Source organism: Thalassophryne amazonica, chromosome 2 (assembly GCF_902500255.1).
Source record: "Thalassophryne amazonica chromosome 2, fThaAma1.1, whole genome shotgun sequence".
Taxonomy (NCBI): Eukaryota; Metazoa; Chordata; class Actinopteri; order Batrachoidiformes; family Batrachoididae; genus Thalassophryne; species Thalassophryne amazonica.
Window position 1 is genome coordinate 114,678,574 of NC_047104.1, and position 23,095 is coordinate 114,701,668.

Below are 23,095 nucleotides of genomic sequence, written 5' to 3' on the forward strand. Positions count from 1 at the left end.
CAATAAATTCTTTCATTCATGCTTTCAAAATGGACTAGAATGACATGTTCTTTCATCCCTTTACACAGCTCAAATCTGTTTCTTCACAGCCTGTCTTGCTTTGATGAAACTAACTTCAATGTCAAGTCATTACTCAGCTCTTCCCCTGAATGCAGCTGATTGCTGAATAGGCCCCTTCTTGACACAGAATGAAGTCACAGCATATAGCCATGAACAAGTAACTGGATATTGCAACAATCTTGTATTTTTCCATGAATTATACATTACCATAGTGCTTGTATTATTTAAAGATTGATGAAAACGAAATCTAAGACATACTTGGCGCCAGAAATCTTCATTATCCATTTTGCAAAATTACATATGGCCTCTGAAAATGGAGGAACTGTGTATAAAAAAAGGCCCCAATTCCTAAATAGCTCACGCAATAATTTTGTTAAACCCTACTTGCTCAGTGTTGGTCATTATACTTACAGCACAATGCATAATAATACACACAATTCTATTTCTCAAACTTCACAGGAGTCAAAATACTCTCATACACTATGAATAAAAATCAAATTAGTGTTTGTCTTTAATAGAAGAAAAAAATAAAAACAGTTTGAAGAATGTCTAACCTAATGAAAAACGTCAATTCAAAAGACAACTAGACAAAAGACTTGCAAAGTGCCACATTATTATGGAGAGATGGAAAATTTGACCCTTCACTCCGACCACCAAAAAAAACGACACAAGCCAAAAAAAAAAAAAAAAATAATCCATTGCAAACTTTTTGGTCTAGGTTTTAATCATCTGTACATGTGGAATGGGAGATAAAAAAAGAAAAATTACATTAATTAAGCTTTGATTTGCAAGTTTAATTTTCATTGTTGCACATCTAAGTTTTCTAAAGCTAAATGACAATCTCTCTTCAAGAGCTTCTGTGATGATGGCGAGGCTCTACTGATGTTTACTCAAAGCATTCTGTGATCTTGTTCATTACAAGCTCAGATCAATTCTAAGTAAATACATAAAGTAGGAGCATGAATCCAACTATAAGTTTTAAAATGCAGTCAGTTTTTCCTTTCCAAAAGATGAAGGTGCAGTTTACAATTTGAACTGAGTGAACAGGTTTCTTGAAGCAGAGTGAAGCTCAGTAACTACATTTACAGCTGAAATGTGGCAGAGGTCTGAGACATTGCATTGTAAAGAAAAGTGTTGTTGAAGGGCACAAACTGGTGGCTGATGATCTTGACAGCCTCCTGAGCAGCTGATCCTTAAAAAACAACAAAAAAAAAATCCAAGAGAACAATCATTTCATTTTTATTAGCCCTAAATGTCCGAGGTACATTTGAATCTACAAAGTCCTAAAACTTACCTCCCAAAAATGCAGCAACTGTGTGCGGCTCTGCGGCGCCATAACGACAGCTGCAGGAGAAAATGGATTGATTTCAACTTATCTAAACATGTTTGACATTTTACAAAACTTTCAAATTTAGTATTATGCAGAAATGTCAACAATTGGTCCATTGTGTAAGTGCAGCAGCGATAAAGACTTACAATTCATGGATATAATCATCTTTGATGTTGATGTTGAGGTTGTATTCCTGCAGCAGGCTGTTGACACAGAGCTTCAGTTTGCTGATGTCATCCTCCACCTGGTAGTTATAAACGCCTGGTAACAGAGAACAGGTCCAAGAAGGTTGTAATGTAGCCTGACAATTCTGTGTATTATGAAATATTATACATACTGTCTCAATGTTTTAAGGACACATACGCACGTCCTACGAGACACCTTAACAAAAGTGTCCACATATCAATCAAAATAAGCTTACGTGCCCTATCTTCCAAATAGGACAAGTGTCACGCCACGGCTTGTTTTCAGCTGATGCATTTGTCATTTTCACTCCCATCAGCCAAATTCTTGAACATTAAGTGTAGCTGTGCTCATATGTGTGGTGAGGTGCAGCATTGGTGCATTGCCGTTGCGAGGTAACATGAAGCAACTGCACCACATCCCACCAAAGGTTTACCAGAAAGTAGCACTTTATATGGTGGGATATTCAAACACACCTTACATATGTGGGTTTCTAGACATAAGAGTTCTGGGTTGTATGTACAGGGATGCACACTGGTGCATCAAAGTGCAATGAAGCTAAATGTAAAACAATATAAAACTAAAAAATAAAGAAAAAAAATGCTTTAATGACTTTGGTATGTACCAAATATTTATGTTTTCTTTCTCCCACGATGGGGTCAGCTACAGCAGTTACACCTCTGCTTTCTTCCAAATAACACACAACTCATTCAAAATATTGTAAATACAGGTCCATAATTCATGCACGTTTTTCTGAATTGGCTAATAAAAATAGGTGACACAAAATTATTATGTGGTTTAATTAAGAAAACTGTCATCAGCTGCACAATTCAGGAAGAGAAACGAGCAAAGGATAAAAGGTATGCAACTGTGCTCTCTGTATGATTAGAGTATCCATGTCATGAATGGTATGTTTAGGAACTGAGGACACTAATTGTTGAAGCTTTGTAGGTGGAATTCTTTCCCATTCTTGCTTGATGTATGACTTCAGTTCAACAGTCTGGGGTCTCTGTTGGCGTATTTTGCGCTTCATAATGCGCCACACATTTTCAATGGGCGACAGGTCTGGACTGCAGACAGGCCAGTCTAGTACCTGCACTCTTACTATGAAGCCACGCTGTTGTAACACGTGCAGAATGTGGCTTGGCATTGTCTTGCTGAAATAAGCAGGGACGTCCCTGAAAAAGACATTGCTTGGATGGCAGCATGTGTTGCTCCAAAACCTGGATGTACCTTTCAGCAGTTATGGTGCCATCACAGATGTGTAAGTTGCCCGTGTCATGGGCACTAACACACCCCCATACCATCACAGATGCTGGCTTTTGAACTTTGCACTGGTAACAATCTGGATGGTCTTTTTCCTCTTGTCACGACATCCATGATTTCCAAAAACAATCTGAAATGTGTACTCATCAGACCACAGCACACTTTTCCACTTTGTCTCTGTTCATTTCAAATGAGCTCGGGCCCAGAGAAGGCGGCGACGTTTCTGGATGTTCTTGATGTATGACTTTTGCTTTGCATGGTCGAGGTTTAACTTACACTTGTAGATGTAGTGACGAACTGTGTTAACTGATAATGGTTTTCTGAAGTGTTCCTGAGCCCATCCGGTAAGATTGAGCGTTGTTAGAAGGAAAGGTGATGTAACACAGTGGTAAACATACCACTGTTCCAGCTTTTTTGAAACATGCTGCAGGCATCCATTTCAAAATGAGCAAATATTTGCACAAAAACAATAAAGTTTAGCAGTTTGAACATTAAATATCTTGTCTTTGTGTTGTATTCGATTGAATATAGGTTGAAGAGGATTTGTAAATTATTGTATTCTGTTTTTATTTACATTATACACAACATCCCAACTTCATAGAAATTGGGGTTGTAGTAATGTGTGTACAATTAACACATGGTTCAATAGAATAACTCATACTTGCAACAAAACTGTTACAAGTTCAGCTATTATTTATATCCATCATTTGGATAATGTTGGGTCCTGTAATTAGCCAACAGAATTTTCATATCCGTAGGTAGTTTCAAAGATGAACATTTGCTGCAACTCTATTTTGTAGCAAAGCATGTTTTAGCCAAGCATAGAATTTGAGGCAGTAACCAAGGAGCTAATCGTTCCTCCCTGAAAGAGAGATTAATAAAGAGTCTAATGACAGACATTTTGCATATAAGTGTATGTTTATTCAAATTTGCAAGTCATGGATGTTTTGTTTAAGAGTTATATTGTAGCCTGGGGTTTTTTTTAATGTCAATTTCAATTGCAATTTAAGGGGCACTTCTAAAATTTTATGTTTGTGCAAAATTTGGTGTGTTTTTTTTGGGGGGGGTGACCCGGATGAGGAGGTGCTCCAAATGCATCACCTCAGGGAGCTGAAGGGAAGCTTTATTACCTGCCTTGCCAAAACCTCTCACTTCTGAGTTTCCTGTATAAATAGTGGTGCACCTGTCTCTAGGAATGAGTGTGATTAGGATTTGTTTAATCTTTCAGTTGCCCCTGTTTTTTCAGGGTCACCACAGCAGCACAAGTACAGATCCACATTGGGACGAGTACTAATCAGGACATACTCTGCTGAGCTTCTGAGATCTGGTGGGATCAGGTTCACACAAAACAGAGCAGCTGCTGACTGTCTGATTAACTCATGCACATGAATATGCTCAAAGCACTTTATACAATTACCCCTCACCTTCACACACACACACACACACACACACACACACACACACACACACACACACACACACACACACACACACACACACACACACACACAGAGAGAGATGTCAGGGTGCTACCACGCAAGGTGCTCAACTGACCAAGATTCAAACAGATGATCCTCTGGTCTAACCTGTAGACCACAGGTGTCAAAGTGATTCCAGAAAGGGCCAAGAAGGTGCAGGTTTTCTTTGTAACCACCATGTCCACCGGGTGATTTCACTGATTAACATCACTTTGAGCAGATTGAATGAGTTGGCAGTTTCTGGAATCAGTTTGACAACTATGCTCTAGAACATGTAACACCCAAAACATACCTATGCTTAGTTAAATGACTTAATACAATTGTTTGTACCTTTGTTGCACTCAGAATATGTGCAATGTAAACTGCAAAGTGTTGCTGGATGCACCCCAAATGCACTTGCGCAGGACAATTAGGGAATAACCCTGTTGTGTCTGATGATTTGCAGATGTTCATGCGGGTTATATGGTCGCAAATTGAGCTTTACCGACACCCCGTTAGTAGAGCCGGTAAAAAGAAGTTTTAAAACAAATATTTGTGACCGTAATCCAGCATGAACGTCCGCAAATCATCATACACAACAGGGTTATTCCCATTCTAAGCCAATTCCATCGTCTGCAAGCTTTATTTTTCCGTAGGTAATTCCGTTGGTGAGGCTTACCTTCGAGCCAAGGCAGTGTCACTTCAACAGCGGTCAGGACGCAGCGTAATCCATCAAACGTGAAAATCCATCAAATGTGAAACAGTACTTCTGTATCAGAATCCATATCAATACCTTTGTATGGTAGCTTACAATTCACCCGTTTTACCATCGTCGTCTGTACGCAACTTTCTTTCGCTCTCAGCTGACAGCGCCATTATTGACATCTGCATAGCAGCGCGCGCGGCCAGCCAGAGCGCGGAGTAATACATTAAATGCGAAATGGTAGAATATTTTGTCACTGTTACCCCGATATTATATGGTCTGAAATTTCACACAATTAACCAATCAGACTTGTGGAAAAAAATGTAACTGGATTAGAATGTACCAAAATAGAAATGGAATGATCCGCACCACCACAGCACTCCCATACAAAAAAAAAGCTTTATTCAAAGATACGTGATGTTTCAGGCGAACTGCCTTTCCTCAGATTAGAATGTGCCATAGGATGCAATATCACAAGAGGTGACAAAACTTAGACAAAAGTCTGACTAAATCTTAGCCGTACCTGGGTGGCGACAATGCTGCTGATAAAAGCGATCAACAGCACGAAGCATGAGGTAGAGGACCATCTCACTATCTGGACTGTCCATGCAAGAGGCTGAGAAGACATCAGTACTGTTAGTACATGAACTGCTTTAGGGTTTTTCTATAAAGATGTAGAAACAGGACACACACACACACACACACAATAAGAAGAAATATGTTAAGTAAGGAAATTAATCTGCAACTTACTGATTTCATCTTTATTTATTAAATCAGCACTATATTCTTCAGCCAAAGATCTGCAGTGCACCACCCTCAGAAAGAATGCATTCTTACCTAAATGCCAACAGAGAAGGCTAGAGATCAGGCTGCAAGGTAGTACATAAAACGCAGTATCACAGAAATATGTAACCTTGATGCCTGAATGCAGATGGTGCTATGATCAAACATGTCAGCATAACAAATCTCTCACAATCAGCGCTTAAAGAAATCAAATACCAATGCAACAGGTCAACACAGGATACTGTCTAATGGAGCTAAATGAGACGGCTTTGTGCTTCTGATTATATATTAATCACGCAATGAAGTCGTTATGAATTAGACTGTTGGTATCACAACCATCGTGCACATTAAGAGGAGGTCGTTTGTGAAAACATGCGATACTTACAGAATAGTTTGATGTCATTTTCAGAGATGCTTTCAGATGGCTAACGGAAAGAAAATTCATTAAAGAAATTAAGACATATCTCGAACAAAAAATATTTTCAATTAAATCATTGTAGACAATTTCACCGTCAGGCTGTACAGGTGATGAGGGTAATCTCACAAAAAATGTATTTATTTAATCTTGTTCAGGTAAAATACTGATATCTTGATTTAGTATCTGATATCAAAATTTAAGCACACTGTATATTTAATTAGGTCTTTCATTAATTAATTTTCCTTTAATTTAGACATTTTTTTTTAAACTAATGATTCCTAAAGCCTAGAGATATCCAGAATATCTCACCTTTCCAACAGACAGCAACAGATGTTGTACATGCTTTGAAACTGCTGCTGCATCCTGCATGGCCTTTTCCCTGTAACTGCAACAAACACAAAGGAATGATAACACACAATTATCACATCAGACACAAAGCATGCAACTTTACAAATACACACACAAAAAAAATCAGACTGTGTCATCAGAGTGCCTATATACGTCCTGTTGACATGGCAAGAGAACAGAACAACACAAACCTAGAAATGTTCCAATTATTTTTGTAATAATCATTGTGCAATTTCACTTATCCACTTTGCCCCTGCTACATCCAGTTGTGCTCAAAATCAGTTAAACACTTTATTGCTGCTTTAGCACCTTTTACGTACACTCAACAAAAATATAAACGCAACACTTTTGGTTTTGCTCCCATTTGTATGAGATGAACTCAAAGATCTAAAACTTTTTCCACATACACAATATCACCATTTCTCTCAAATATTGTTCACAAAACCAGTCGAAAATCTGTGATAGTGAGCACTTCTCCTTTGCTGAGATAATCCATCCCACCTCACAGGTGTGCCATATCAAGATGCTGATTAGACACCATGATTAGTGCACAGGTGTGCCTTAGACTGCCCACAATAAAAGGCCACTCTGAAAGGTGCAGTTTTGTTTTATTGGGGGGGATACCAGTCAGTATCTGGTGTGACCACCATTTGCCTCATGCAGTGCAACACATCTCCTTCGCATTATCCGTGAAGAGAACACCTCTCCAACGTGCCAAATGCCAGCGAATGTGAGCATTTGCCCACTCAAATCGGTTACGACAACGAACTGGAGTCAGGTCGAGACCCCGATGAGGACGACGAGCATGCAGATGAGCTTCCCTGAGATGGTTTCTGACAGTTTGTGCAGAAATTCTTTGGTTATGCAAACCGATTGTTCCAGCAGCTGTCTGAGTGGCTGGTCTCAGACGATCTTGGAGGTGAACATGCAGGATGTGGAGGTCCTGGGCTGGTGTGGTTACACGTGGTCTGCGGTTGTGAGGCTGGTTGGATGTACTGCCAAATTCTCTGAAACGCCTTTGGAGATGGCTTATGGTAGAGACATGAACATTCAATACACGAGCAACAGCTCTGGTTGACATTCCTGCTGTCAGCATGCCAATTGCACGCTCCCTCAAATCTTGCGACATCTGTGGCATTGTGCTGTGTGATAAAACTGCACCTTTCAGAGTGGCCTTTTATTGTGGGCAGTCTAAGGCACACCTGTGCACTAATCATGGTGTCTAATCAGCATCTTGATATGGCACACCTCTGAGGTGGGATGGATTATCTCAGCAAAGGAGAAGTGCTTACTATCACAGATTTAGACTGATTTATGAACAATATTTGAGGGAAATGGTGATATTGTGTATGTGGAAAAAGTTTTAGATCTTTGAGTTCATCTCATACAAAATGGGAGCAAAACCAAAAGTGTTGCGTTTATATTTTGTTGAGTATACTTCTCTTATGAATACAAGCAGTACCCACTGATTCCACACTTACACATTTTGAAGGCTGACAAACTTCTGAGAATCTGCCATCATATCTGGAATGGTTCCACGCACAGGCAGGTTGCCGTTCCCTTCATTGTCAACAAACTCCTTCACAGCTCGCAGCATCACCCAGAAGGGTGGAGTCTGTAAAACATACACACCAATAAAAAAGTACTGCATGCTACTTACAAAAAACAAAAGAAATCACAAAGAGCAATCATAACTCATTTTGGTAAGAACGTCATTCCCAGAGTACAAACTTAAATAAATAAATGTCATAAGTGTTCTGATGCCGTGGCTAAAGTCACCTCTGATGTGATGTTCATACACTCTTCACTGTTGAAGAGGTTGGTAATAACATCAGGAACCTGTAAAGCAAGTTACTTGAGATTTGTCACTGTGCTTCATTTTTACAAAGACGACACGTTTTGAATGAAGAGATGAAATAATTTTAAGGCAACCACTGTTACATGTGAAACAAGAAAAAACAGAGCAGGAGTTCTGGCACCTTGGTTGGATTCAAAGCAGTATTGACATTCTTTATGGCTTCCTCGAAGTTTTCTTCATCTTCAGGTACACCATTCTCATTCTTCAAGATCCCTGAGGAACACCAGAAAAGAATTAAATATAGTACATGTATGAGCTACAAAATCAGGTTCAACTTACAGGTGAGGATACCTTCTCGAATAAACTGTCTAAGGCCTCTTTCTCCCGGTAACTTTTGGTGGTTGACAGTCGTGCTACAAAGAATAAATTCCAATGTTATTCAAGTGTACACAAACAATAAATATCCACAAGAAGAAATATCAGCAGGTTCGTATCAGACATCATTGCAGAGTGCACAGAAAATCTACAGTACCTCACAGAGCCATTTCTCCAAGTATCTGGCAACAATGATGAGCCACGGTGTGTGACTGTGGTCCTACAAATGGGAAAAATGAACAACATAAAATGTCTACCCCTGAGACAGTCTACCATAAAGACATTAATATACCAAAGCCAAATACACATACTCTTTTTTCCATGGTGTCCAAGTCATAGGAGCCAATGTGATTTTTAAATTCTACAAACGGCTGGTCTAACCTTAGGTCTTCCAAGGTATTGTCTGGGTGCGATTCTATCACTGAAGGCAAATGCAGGAGAAAAGGACAATCTTTGAGCAAAGTGAAAACAGCTATGCTTGGCAGATAATTATAAATCATTTCCTTTGTTTATAGATGTGCAGCAGTACTAACAAATGAATTAAAATAGTCTCTACTGCCCTCTAGTGCCTTGTTGGAACACAGCAATTTAGCCACCTCCACTATATACATCACTAAGACGTCATTAAAAATTCAATGTACAACCCCAATTCCAATGTAGTTGGGACGTTGTGTAAAATGTAAATAAAAACAGAATAAAATGGTTTGCAAATCTTCTTCAACCTATATTCAACTGAATACACCACAAAGACAAGATATTTACTGTTCAAACTTACAAACTTTGTTTTTGTGCAAGTATTTGCTCATTTTGAAATGGAAGTCTGCAACATGTTTCAAAAAACCTGAGACAGTGGTATGTTTACCAATGTGTTACATCACTTTTCCTTCTAACAACACTCAATAAGTGTTTGGGACCTGAGGACACTAATTTTGAGTGTCATGATTGAGTATAAAAGGAGCATCCCCAAAGTCTCAGCCGTTCACAAGCAAAGATGGGGCGAGGATCACCACTTTGTGAACAATTGTGTGGAAAAAATACTCCAACAGTATTCCAATTTGAAATGGACAGACGCAAAGTGGAAAAGTGTGCTGTGGTCTGATGAGTCCACATTCAAATTGTTTTTGGAAATCGCGGCCCGGGTTAACAACGTCCGCCACTGGTGTTATTGACATGCAGGTGGTTGGTGTGACAGAGGAAGATACAGAGGACAGGGTGAGATGGAATCGATTGATCTGCTGTGGCGACCCCTAACGGGAACAGCCGAAAGCCAAAGAAGAAGAAGAATGGACGTTGTGTCCTCCAGACAAAAGAGAAAAGACCATCCAGTCTGATACAGCACAAAGTTCAAAAGCCAGCATCTGTGATGGTATGGGGGTGTGTTAGTGCCCTGTGATGGCACTATAAATGCTGAAAGGTACATCCAGGTTTTGGAGCAACACAGGGTGACTTCCAAGCAATGTCTTTTTCAGGGACGTCCCTGCTTATTTCAGCAAGACAATGCCAAGCCACATTCTGCACGTGTTACAACAGCGTGGCTTCATAGTAAAAGAGTGCGGGTACTACAGTAGATTGGCCTGCCTGCAGTCCAGACCTGTCACCCATTGAAAATGGGTGGCGCATTATGAAGCGCAAAATATGACAATGGAGACCTACAAAGCTTCAACAATTAGTGTCCTCAGTTCCCAAACGCTTATTGAGTGTTGTTAGAAGGAAAGGTGATGTAACACAGTGGTAAACATACCACTGTCACAGCTTTTTTGAAATGTGTTGCAGGCATCCATTTCAAAATGAGCAAATATTTGCACAAAAAACAAAGTTTATCATTACATTACATATCTTGTCTTTGTGGTGTATTCAATTGAATATAGGTTAAAGAGGATTTGCAAATCATTGTATTCTGTTTTTATTTTAGTGTAGCAAATAAATCCATTTTATCATTTTATTTTATTTTGGACAAAGAAGCATGAACTTTTTTGCAGATCTCCTCCTCAGGCTAAGTCTACAGATTTACTGGATAGCCACTCAAAATTTCAAGATGGCCGCCAATCAAGTTTTTAATCACACAGGGTATGTGATTGTGGTCATGTGTTTATGATTTTTTGTTGGTTTTATATAGCCTATGTAATGTCAATGGACAGGAGCATAATGTATTTTTTGCTAAAGATTTGATTTAGCATATATAAAACAAAGTTAGCAGCCAACATGGGCAGCCAAAATCCTTTGTCGTTTCTCATATTTCACACAGGGTATGTGCTTGTGGTCATGTGTTTATGAATTTTTGTTGGTTTTATATAGCCTATGCAATGTCAATGGACAGCATTATGTATTTTTTGCTAAAGATTTGATTTAGCATATATAAACAAGATGGCAGCCAACATGGCAGTCAAAATCCTTTGTCGTTTCTCATATTTCCAGTCGAAACAAAAAATACTCTTTTCATAAATGTTTGTTAAATGTGAGAATGTTCTATGTAAGTTATTGTCCACACATACCTTTGTGGCTATTAATTCATGTCTATGTCTAATTTAGATGTGGTGGTTAGTAATATATTTAGTTTGAAGGAGCGAATGTTAGCACACAACCAGGGCACAGTGGTAACTTTCACTGCTGTGAAACTCAGCGTGAGGTTCAGTCTCAGTTAATCCTGCTTTACTAATATTCACCGAGGTTTACTAACTCCAATATGGTAGAATAGTACTTGTTTTAGTGTAGTTTAGCTTAGTTTAGTGTCCCACATGCTGTCTAATAGTCCCATATCAATTAACTGGTAGAAAGTAGTTGGTAGATTTAGTTATTGTACCGAAATTCGTACAATCGTGGCCATCTTGAAAAATGGCCGGCATACTGAAATTTTGTGTGGCTATCCAAACTTTTCAAAAGAGAGGGTCTTAATCAAATCAAATCAACTTTATTTATAAAGCACTTTAAAAAAAAAACAGCTGCAGCTGAAAAAGTGCTGTACACAAGGGGACATATAAAGGTAAACTACAAAATACAAGCCCCCCCCCCCCCCCCCCCAAAAAATGAGCAATTGTACCAAATTTTATGATTCTTTAACAAACTGAAGTATTTTTCTGCTTATCTGCTGCACTATTACATTTTACACAACGTCCCAACTTCATTGGAATTGTGGTTGTACATATCAGGGCAAACTGGTCTTCAGGTTTAGTCTTCAAGACATTTAACTCATCAAGAGACTTCTGTAGTTTAAACTGAAGAAAACACCTGAATGGGTGGCAAAACACTGTGAAGTCCAGCTGGATTAAAGAAACCTTCTACATATCTCCTGGCTTAATGACTGAGAACCTCCATTGACTTTAGTCATAATTTTTTAATTTATTACCATGTGACATTCAGTGGAGTGTGGTTTGGCCTTAATTATTACTTAGAGATAAGAAAAAGATTATGATTTTCAGGTGCTGTCATGCAGACTATGGCTTCTGTACCTGTGCCTCAAACGATTCACTCACAAAACTGATTAGATATGTGCCATTTTTGTTTCTTTATCAGTTATTCTAACCTTATTTAAATGTGGTGCAGTAAACTTCAAAGATGCACTGAGGGCTCTTGCTTTTGTGTGTGTGAGTGAGAGATGGGGGGGTTACATAGTTTCTCAATCTCAGGCATCTTTCAAATTTGTGTAATCAGTGAGCAACACTCATAATACTTAAGTTACTAAAATAAGACTATGCTGGTTGTGGTTGGTCACATACATTGAGCCCCTCGTGCACACATATCTACAGCACAGGTAACAGCAACAAATAACATTTGAAGATTGTAACACCCAAAAGTTGATTGTGGCTTCTTCTTATTGCAGTTTCAGAAACATCCCCTTTTAATTTTTTATTTTTTGGTATTGGGGCAAAACATGATATTTACAGTACTATGCTTAGAAATTAGCACTTGCATTGGATAACGATCGAGAGAAGTTCATAATGCAGCTTCATAATGAGAAAACAAAACGCTGTAGGTATAATGGTGGTGATACTAACCTGTATGTTCTTTAACCACTAGTCTCATGTAGCCAACAAGGCCGTAGGCTTTACAGACTAGAAATGGTACAGATGCACTCCACAGAAGTGCGCCAAGTCTCAAACACGTACTGTTAAATATAAAAAGCACTTCAAAAAAAATCTAACATACAATATTGCTTAAACAATCAAGTGAAACCATATGCAATCAAGACAGAAGATGTAAACACACAAAGGCCCACCCTGACTGCGTGCACAGAATAAGGGATGCTGAGTGGTGCAAATACTTTAAGGGTGTGTAAAGGTTCTATATGCAATTGAGAGGGTGAATAAACTCATCACAAAGCTGAGCATAAACAGGCTTGAGTTACCATGTTTATTAGCATGTTGGAAGATAGGCCCATAAAGTCAAAGGGCTTAAAAACCAGCTGGAAGAAATTATAACAAATGGGTTTGAATATTTATCAAAATTAGTGTAGTCTAATTAAAAAAAGTATTAGTTGTATTTGAAGAACAGCTTAAAATAGCCAAATTACACCATAAATATTGTCCTCCAAAATATTCTAATATAGTGTGCTTACCTTTGTGACAACTGGACACCAATGACCAAGGTAAATCTATAGAAAAACTCTGGATCATTGTCCAGGAGCTGTTCAGGGCTCTACAGGAGAAACATAATTCAAACAAATAAATAAAATAAAACAATAAAATCAAAGTGAAGAGAGGAGTCTATTAACTACATTTACATACCTTCATAAGATTAGTATTCCTACAATTAATCTCAAGAGAAAACACTATGAATGCATGCACAACACAAGCTTGAACAATACAAACCTCTTCAACAAAGTTTAAACAAACATCACTGTTAAGTTCTTGGAGCAGCTCTGTGGCAGCCTGTGCCCTGTTCTGCAATGCAAAAACAGACAAACACACTTACAAAAACGAAGAATGAAAATTTAAACGCATTAGTAGAATAGAAACATGATCATATTTAAGCAAGAGAAGAGGATTTATATTCTGTAGTGATGCATGAACGCTAATACACGTGTTCGTATTGGCATTGATACTGACTAAATTTATGGACAAGATGATGATCAGATGTGACAAAACCACATTAGATACATCATCTCAATTTGATGTAGTCAGTGGAACAGCAAGGTGATGTCTGCAATATCTACAGCTTGTACGGACGAAAGTGAGGTTTCATACAGAAGGAATGCACAGTTGTGGTCTGATATTACAGACTGCACCAAATTATGCATTAACAATTAAACTACATGAAATTAATGAAGACTGAAAAGACTGTTAAAGCATTTCAAAACCACAACTAAAGCTTGTTGAAATTTTGAAATCATGATATAAATAACATACCTTATAGTAAAAAAGTCACATATTCTTGTGTAAATTCCTGTAAATCCATTCAAAGCCACAATGTCTTTTTTCCAATGAAAGAAAGTCTAGATTAATTAAAAAAGTCACATAATCTTGTCTGAAATCCTGTTTGATAAGGAATTTTTTTTTTTTCTCCAATGAGAGAAAAATTCTTACCATATTTCCTGACAGCACAAGATGCAGTTTGCTTTTCCCATTTCTTTTATCTTTCGGATGTGTTCATGAAGAGGACTTTAAATTCAAGCCAGCACCAATTCCACGGATTCTTGTCCTTATTAAACTTTTTCACAGTCTTTCTCGCCATCATCCCTCTGTCCGACGTCGCTTCGTGACACAAACATGCCGCAAAATTCTTCTTTTAAAAACTTAATAGCTCTAAAGGTATGCAATGTCCACATGCTACATTTAGCTTAAGAACAGCATTTGGAGCAGGCGCACAGCATTGCCATAGCAACTAACCAGTCCCACTTAACGACAACTGTCGTAACAGTCACGGTTTGAGTGAGGCATTTTTCTTCGCAATGATTTGTATCCGTTATACAGACCAGTAGCCGCGGATTTATAAAACTTGCATGATGTCGTTAAAAAAAAAAAGAAAAAAAAAAAAGAAAGAATCCTTTGCGATAGGCATTTTAAAACTCAGAGCCGATTGTCACGTGCCCGTGGCTCAGAGGACAGTGACAAGAGGAGACACAAATGAGAGGATTAGAAAAATAAAAGTATTTATTTAATAGTTTAAGTCAATAAATTAAAAGGTGCAAAGATGTGCAGCTGTGCAAAAAGGCGCTCTGTTACCGGTCGGCGCAGTGAGACGTCCTAAAAAGAGGAGGGAGAGAACAAAATGAATTAGTTGGGCCCACTTAAATAAGAGACAGGGACACCGGGCCCAGGTGCCCCTGATTATGGGCCGCCCCTGCTACAAGACGGGGCCGTCACATGATCACAAAGTAAAACACTAACACTCCACCCCTCCTCTCCATGATAAAATCTGTGGAATTCCACAGAGTTTTCACAGCCCTGTTGTTTTCATGGGGCAGCCAGTCACAGAAATACGAATTCTCGCCTTCGGATTTGCCACTTCGCTGGAAGTGACGTGTACTTGCGCCAACACCAAACTTTGTTTGTGGGTTGTATAAATATTAGAGTCAATGCACTGCCCTACAGGAACTGGCAGGAATGGGAGAAAAAGCATCCATCATGTGAAAGAATGCCATGTTCTGACCATGAATACGTCACTCAGTTCTGTAAAACATACCTTTCCAATGCTGGTGTTACTCAGGAAAAAACTGGAAGAAAGGATTGTGATCAGACATATGACAACACATAATACAATCAATTATCAGAATAAGTTGAGAATGTCATCTTACTTGTTGCCGACATCTTCTCCCTTCACTGTGTGCCCATCAACTATGGTGACAGCCCAATACCTGATAAAATGACCAAGTCAAATTCCAGACCCATGTAGCAACAATATTTCTTTTCTTAGTAGTCTTGCTTCCTAGCAATATCTGCATTTTTTTTTTGTTAGATGCTCATTTATATAGACACTCGTTCCTTTCAAATTCTTTGCCTGTCTTAATAACTCATATTTATATTTTCTGCTTGTAAATCGTATAACAATGTTAGATAGTTTATTTTTCTATCTTTAGTTGGAATAGTATAACAGTCTGATATTGTATCTTGATGGATGACAACACCTTTTTGATATAAAAGTTTGTAACTTGTTGTTCCAATGATTGTCTTTCTTCAGGTGGTGCATCCTCCCCACTGGCTACACCAGAATCCACCACCCTTGCATATGTCCGATGCCTTGTTTCTAGTCCAGATATTATAACGTCATCTTTTCTAGTAAATTGTTCAAGTTCATCTACACGTTGCTCAAGTTTCTTAATGATCTTGTCCTTCTCTTTAACCAGATTTTGGAGTTCTTTAATTTCCACCATCAGTTTGTCTAGATTAGACATGTCTTTTGATATATGGTTTAATGAGGTCTTTATCTCCTCTATATCTTCCTCGAGTTTATCTGTTTTCCTGGGTGGTGCCATGCCGACTGTCGTGGCTCAGTATGGCCACTATTGATTACAAAAACAATTCTCACCAGTAGCCTCCACCACCACAGGTCCGGTAGCCGCACCCCAACCCTCCCCGTTGCTAACCTCGTTCACTTCAACGCATTTCGGCTAGAAGCCTTCATCAGGAAGTGGATAAAATAAGTATTGAACATATCACCATTTTTCTCAGTAAATACATTTCAAATATATTTCAAAAACTATATTTCCAACACTCACTGGATCAGTTCGTAGCCGAGTGTGAAGCGGCTGGGATGAGGATCAGTACCTCTAAATCTGAGGCCATGGTTCTCAGCAGGAAACCGATGGATTGCCTACTCCGGGTAGGGAATACGGCCTTGACCCGAGTGAAAGAGTTCAAGTACCTTGGGATCTTGTTCACGAGTGAGGCGACGATGGAGCGTGAGATTGGCCGGCGAATCAGTACAGCAGGGGCGGTGTTGCATTTGCTCTACCGTTCTGTTGTGACAGAAAGGGAGATGAGCCAAAAGACGAAGCTCTCTATCCACTGGTCAATCTTCGTTCCTACTCTTACTTATGGTCATGAGGGTTGAATCATGACTGAAAGAACTAGATCATGGATACAAGCGGATGAAATTTGCTTCCTCAGGAGGGTGGCTGGTGTCTCCCTTAGAGATAGGGTGAGAACTTCGGTCATCCGTGGGGAGCTTGGAGTAGAGTCGCTGCTCCTTCGCATTGAAAGGAGCCAGCTGAGGTGGTTTGGGCATCTGGTAAGGATGCCTCCTTGGCGCCTCCCTAGGGAGGTGTTCCAGGCACATCCATCTGCGAGGAGACCCTGTGGAAGACCCAGGACAAGGTGGAGAGATTATGTCTCCACACTGGCCTGGGAACGCCTGGGATCCCCCAGTCAGAGGTTGTCAATGTGGCACGGGAAAGGGAAGTTTGGGGTTCCCTGCTGGAGCTGTTGCCCCCACGACCTGAACTCAGAAAAGTGGTTGAAGATGAAAAAGATGATATTTCAAAAAGAAATTTTCAAGTTATTCACACATGCATAGAAACCAAAAAGATAACGACAGAAATTATGTAATAAAATGGAATGGCGAAGGTAAAAAAGTATTGAACACGCTTACTAAAATGTGAGGTTCATGGCTGGTGAGGCACTGATTTCATCACATTCTGATTTACAAACATATGAACCTTACAGAGTAGCTTATTTACCGTTTGACAGCAGTTAACGGGTTATGTGTAAAATCTCATATCAGCATTCTTTACACATACACACTGTAGCACACAATTTAATTAAAAAACCTTATTATGGTCTTACCTTTACTTATAAATGAAGTCCACATGTGCCGCTCCTTTTGAACAAAAGCATTGATGACTTGCTGTAAGTGTTCCTTATATTCTTTCAGTTTTAAAGTCTCTCTGTCTCAGTGGAGATCACTGCCAGGGAAGAAAGTCGTCCTTTCTTGCTTTGAATGTGAGTGGTCGACCGCTCGTGTTTGATGAGAAAATTCTTGAGGTCACAATATTCCATCTGAATCCAGACAGTTGCAAGTTGAGAAAAGAAGGCAGGAGAAAAGGCGTTTTCTTGCTGGACGTCCACACAGCCAGACTTTACGTATGTCCCACTCCGTTTGAAAAGAGCAGGTCTTCTGTCCCGCAGTCTGAAACAAATCTTTTTGGTCTTCAAGTCCAGTTTAGAAAATTGTTTCAGTTTGCATATATAATCCTCAATTCTGAAAGTAAATAAATGGACCACTGCTCTGAACTTCCTAACTGCAAATTGTAGCTTGCTGTCACTTATTCTGCAGCTGAGGAGATGCTGCAAGAAAAATCCCTGGGATCACTAGTGCCCCCTAACATGAGGCAGGAGAACTGCGTGCCTCACTTGGTGCCTTTTTTTCAGCCGTTTTATGATCACTCAGCACACAAAACACATTAAACACATACAGCTGTTGACAGAAACACTGCCCTTTATGTACATCAGCTAAACTATGGAATTTAGTTCAAACAGCCAAAGTGTTGACCATTTTAATAGGCTGCTGCTCACTGAACGTCTGCTTAGTATTGAATGGCAAATGTGAAAATTACATGATTTTGAATAAAAATATAAAACTGGTGAAGTTAAAAGGAAAAAACTTTATAGTACAAATCACTGCATAAATATAACCATTTAATTAATTTTTCATTTTACATTTTTTCTTTCCATGATGACAGGTGAGGTTGTCCCTCACCTGCCTCCCCTGACTGCATGTCACTGCCTTCAGCCTGGTTCTGTCTGCACTGCAACTCCCTGCTTCCACCGCCTGGAGCGGGCCCTGTCTCCACTCTCAAGGCTTCTTGATTTCTCATCTAACTTTTGTTGCACATTTATTGTAAATAATTCTTCGTTTGTTCATTCCAACTCTCTTCATTGCTCCCTGCATTTGGGTTCATTACCAGCCTAGTTCGGTTCCGCCCAGACCCCCTAACCATAACACAGACAGTCTTCAAATCATGAAGGTTCTGTGGACCTCTTCTATGAACTCTGATCTTTAGTTCTTTCCATAGATTTTCTATTGGATTCAAGTCAGGTGATCGGCTGGGACATTCTAGCAGCTTTATTTACATTCACTGAACCAATTGAGAGTTTCCTTGGCTGTGTTTGGAATCATTGTCTTACTGAAATGTCCACCCTTGTTTCACCTTCATCATCCTGGTAGATTTTTTTTTATCAAGAATGTCTCTGTACATTTTCCATTTACTTTCTTCAATTATATGAAGTTGCCACTGGCGTCTACTGAAAAACAGCCCCCACAGCATGATGTTCCCACCTCCAAACTTCAATGTTGGTATGGTGTTTTTGGGGTTATAGCAGTGCCATTTACGGTGTGTCCAAAGAGTTCAATTTTGGGTCTCATGTGACCAGACTATGTTCTCCCAGTACTTCACAGGCTGGACTAAATGTTGTGCATTCAAAGGGTTAAACGACGCTTCAACATGCTTTTTCTTCAGCAGTGGAGTCTTCTGTTGGTGAGCGCGCACAGAGGCCATGGTGTTGAGGGCATTAATTATTTTCTTTGAAACAAGTGTTCAGTTACTTTCCACAAATTGTCCTTGGCTCTTGGGCAACTCTTCTAATTCTTTCACTCCTTTGTCAGAAATCCTGCAAGGAGCACCTGATTGTGGCTGCTTTATGGTGAAATGATATCCTTTCCACTTCTGGATTATGGCCCCAACAGTGCTCACTGGAACATCAGAACTTTAGAAATCCTTCTGTTACCAATGTCATCAGTATGTTTTGCAACAATAAGGTTGTGAGGTTGAGAGAGCCCTTTGCTTTTGCCCATCATGAGATGTTTCTTGTGTGAGACCTTGGTAAAGGCATCTTTTTATAGGCCATCAGTTGGTACCAAACCAGCTGATATTAATTTGCACTGACAAGGGCAGGACTGCTTTCTAATTACTGATAGATTTCAGTTTGTGTCTTGGCTTTCCCTAACTTTTTTGTACTCCCTTTCTTCATATGTTCAATACTTTTTTTTCCTGTGTCATTTCACATTATTACACAATTTCTGTACATATTTGTTTTGGTTTCTTATATGCGTGTGTTACTTGGGTTATTACTGACATCAGGTGAAAATTTCTTGTCAATAGCACCTTTCTAAATATGTTTACAGAGAAAACTGGTGACATGTCAAATACTTATTTTACCCAACACTGAGTTATCGCTGCAGTGACATTCATGTTTCTGGTTCCTTGGCCTTTGAATTCAGAAAAAGCCTGGGAAGAGCTTATGGAACCATGAGGTTGCTCGACAGAGGCGTTTGAAGGAAGGTCCAAATCTATAGGGCCTGCTTCACTATACTGCTGTGAGACATGGATGCAGTGACATAAGGTCCAGGTTGACTGACCAGGTCTCTTTGGAGTGTCCTTTGGTAGCACTGGAATGGCTTTGTTTCACAAGAGCAGTTACATAGGGAACTCAAATGAGGAGTATTACTTGCACTGAGGCAATGTCAGCTATGACATTTTGGACGTTGCACTTTTCTCTATGCATGATCCAGCACGCAGACACTCAGCGTTGAGGACATCAGTAGCTGGACAACACCAAAGGCATGTCCTTGTTTCACTTGGCTACAGCAAATAGGCGGTTACTTTTGAGATGTGAGGATCAGATGTCTGACTGGGTGGCTGCCATCCAGGACTCAAGGCCATTCTGTGGTGTGGTGGAAGTGGTGACAATTTGACACAAGCGCATGATCCCAGACATGACAGACGAGATAAATTTCTGTTCCCTAAAAGTCATTTTTTCCAGGTACCTCCAAGCTCGTCATTATGTCCGAAGCTTGTTTCCAGAATTTCTGGCCCTTCATAAGCCCTCTGATTTGAGATGTTTCTGAGGCCTCTCCCCTCAATGAAGGGGTGATCTATTCAATATATTTAAGTATTTCTAACCTTTTAGGCTGTTCCACTGTGCTCAAAACTATATGGGAGACAGATTTGGTACTGGTGATCCAGATGATGTTTGGAGGGAGGCATGGGTGGCTTGTGCATAAGGGTAATTTTGGCGATCCACTGCCACACGGGAAAAGGAGAGATTTTTCCTTGGGGGGGGGGGGGGGGGGGTCTATCCCAGCAGTCACAGGGTTGAGGCGGGGTACACCCTGGACAGGACCCAGTCTGCCGCCGGGCCACATATAGACAAGTTTTATCAAACACAGCATAATCACTGCACAGCAATTACATTCAAAAACAGCAACTTCTGCAAATTCAAGGAAAAGCTTTTCAAATTACAAGGAGGCAACATATTTTCACCGTAATATGTTTTTTAAACGTTCCCATTTTAATGATGAGGAAGCCAAAATGCTGCTGTTATCACTGCGGCTTCCTTGGTTTCTGACTGGGTTTTAATGCATTGTACATATGCATTCCACAGTCACAGCTCCATCTGGTTGTAGGAAGAACAGCGGGACCCTGAGGGGTTTAAATATGCTGGCCCCCTGCTGTTTCATGGAAAACATGCTGCATTCTCTGTTCTGGCAAGCCACTTTTAATTCAGGTCCCGACCCTTGAAGAGGTGAGTGCTGAATGGTTGGAAAGCACCTAGAAAAACAGTTGACACTATCCAACATCCCCCTCAATCTCCTTCTGCCACTCACTCTCTTTTAGTCCTCTCAGACGTGTGGCTCTAAGTTCAACTAGTCAAAGTGAACATCTGACCTCTAACCTTGCGGGTAATATGAACACCGACCTGACACCTTACTGATCAGTTTGCCTCATTTCACTACGCAGGTTCATCCAACTCCCTCCTGTTTCTTGCTCTCCCTTTATTTCTCTCTCCTTTGCAGAAGCTGCCAGTGAATATTATTGTTGGCATTGCAGCCATTCTGCCTTCAGTGTGCTTGATACGCTGACTGATTTTAGCATTAACCACTAGCCTCCCCCCCCTACGTTTACCCGCAGTCAGGCCTCCCCTGTGGCTAAAGATAAAGCTAGAGTCTTGTGGTAATGGCAAGGATGCAACAGAGATAGAGTACAGATGTGTGTGCAGAAATATCGTCCATAAGGTTTCTCCATCTCAGGCTTCACAAGAATGTCTGATCTATGCAGCATGTGTGAGTTTAAAACCTTCAGCAAGCCTACGTGTGTCCAAGTTGCAGTGATAAATCTGACCTCTTAATATGGAACAGAGCAGCCGATTAAAAATAACAAAAATATTGCATTCTAATTTACAGAATTATTTTTTTTTTGGGGGGGGGGCTTTTCACATGCCTGCCTGGGCTGTTTTAGACGGATTATGAGGATAAGTCAAGTGCCCTGAAATAATCCTTCAGTTATTGAATAGAAAATTTGAATAAGAGGCTGATTAAAACAAACAACGAACGCAAACACAAAGAGCCAACATCAGCCTTTCGTGATGGAGAGTGAAAGCTGAAGGCTTCCTTTAAGAGCCTGGTGTTTACAAGCTTTTGCCTACAGCCTTTCGGGCACATGGGTGCATTGTTGGACTATTTTATTTTATTCATTTTATGTTTTTTGTTGTTCTTGACCTGTGTGTGCCCAATAAATTCTTTCATTCATGCTTTCAAAATGGACTAGAATGACATGTTCTTTCATCCCTTTACACAGCTCAAATCTGTTTCTTCACAGCCTGTCTTGCTTTGATGAAACTAACTTTCAATGTCAAGTCATTACTCAGCTCTTCCCCTGAATGCAGCTGATTGCTGAATAGGCCCCTTCTTGACACAGAATGAAGTCACAGCATATAGCCATGAACAAGTAACTGGATATTGCAACAATCTTGTATTTTTCCATGAATTATACATTACCATAGTGCTTGTATTATTTAAAGATTGATGAAAACGAAATCTAAGACATACTTGGCGCCAGAATCTTCATTATCCATTTTGCCAAAATTACTATGGCCTCTGAAAATGGAGGAACTGTGTATAAAAAAGGCCCCAATTCCTAATAGCTCACGCAATAATTTTGTTAAACCCTACTTGCTCAGTGTTGGTCATTATACTTACAGCACAATGCATAATAATACACACAATTCTATTTCTCAAACTTCACAGGAGTCAAAATACTCTCATACACTATGAATAAAAATCAAATTAGTGTTTGTCTTTAATAGAAGAAAAAAATAAAAACAGTTTGAAGAATGTCTAACCTAATGAAAAACGTCAATTCAAAAGACAACTAGACAAAAGACTTGCAAAGTGCCACATTATTATGGAGAGATGGAAAATTTGACCCTTCACTCCACCACCAAAAAAACAACACAAGCCAAAAAAAAAAAAAAAATAATCCATTGCAAACTTTTTGGTCTAGGTTTTAATCATCTGTACATGTGGAATGGGAGATAAAAAAAGAAAAATTACATTAATTAAGCTTTGATTTGCAAGTTTAATTTTCATTGTTGCACATCTAAGTTTTCTAAAGCTAAATGACAATCTCTCTTCAAGAGCTTCTGTGATGATGGCGAGGCTCTAC

The 23,095-nt window shown here is 39.6% G+C and overlaps 1 protein-coding gene across 1 annotated transcript; it reads right to left on the bottom strand.

Moving 5' to 3' along the window:
- Positions 1-765: 765 nt before the first annotated feature.
- LOC117504036 (NEDD8-activating enzyme E1 regulatory subunit-like) lies at positions 766-22,505 on the bottom strand. Its single transcript, XM_034163398.1, is given in 20 exon segments — positions 766-1,252; positions 1,355-1,404; positions 1,537-1,651; positions 5,523-5,615; positions 5,750-5,836; positions 6,168-6,207; positions 6,510-6,585; positions 8,030-8,163; positions 8,328-8,387; positions 8,528-8,619; positions 8,698-8,723; positions 8,725-8,759; positions 8,879-8,941; positions 9,033-9,142; positions 12,714-12,823; positions 13,274-13,353; positions 13,527-13,598; positions 15,340-15,370; positions 15,452-15,511; positions 22,480-22,505. Coding segments are annotated over 20 exon segments (1,470 nt in total). The 3' UTR covers positions 766-1,142.
- Between the last annotated feature and the right edge of the window lie 590 nt (positions 22,506-23,095).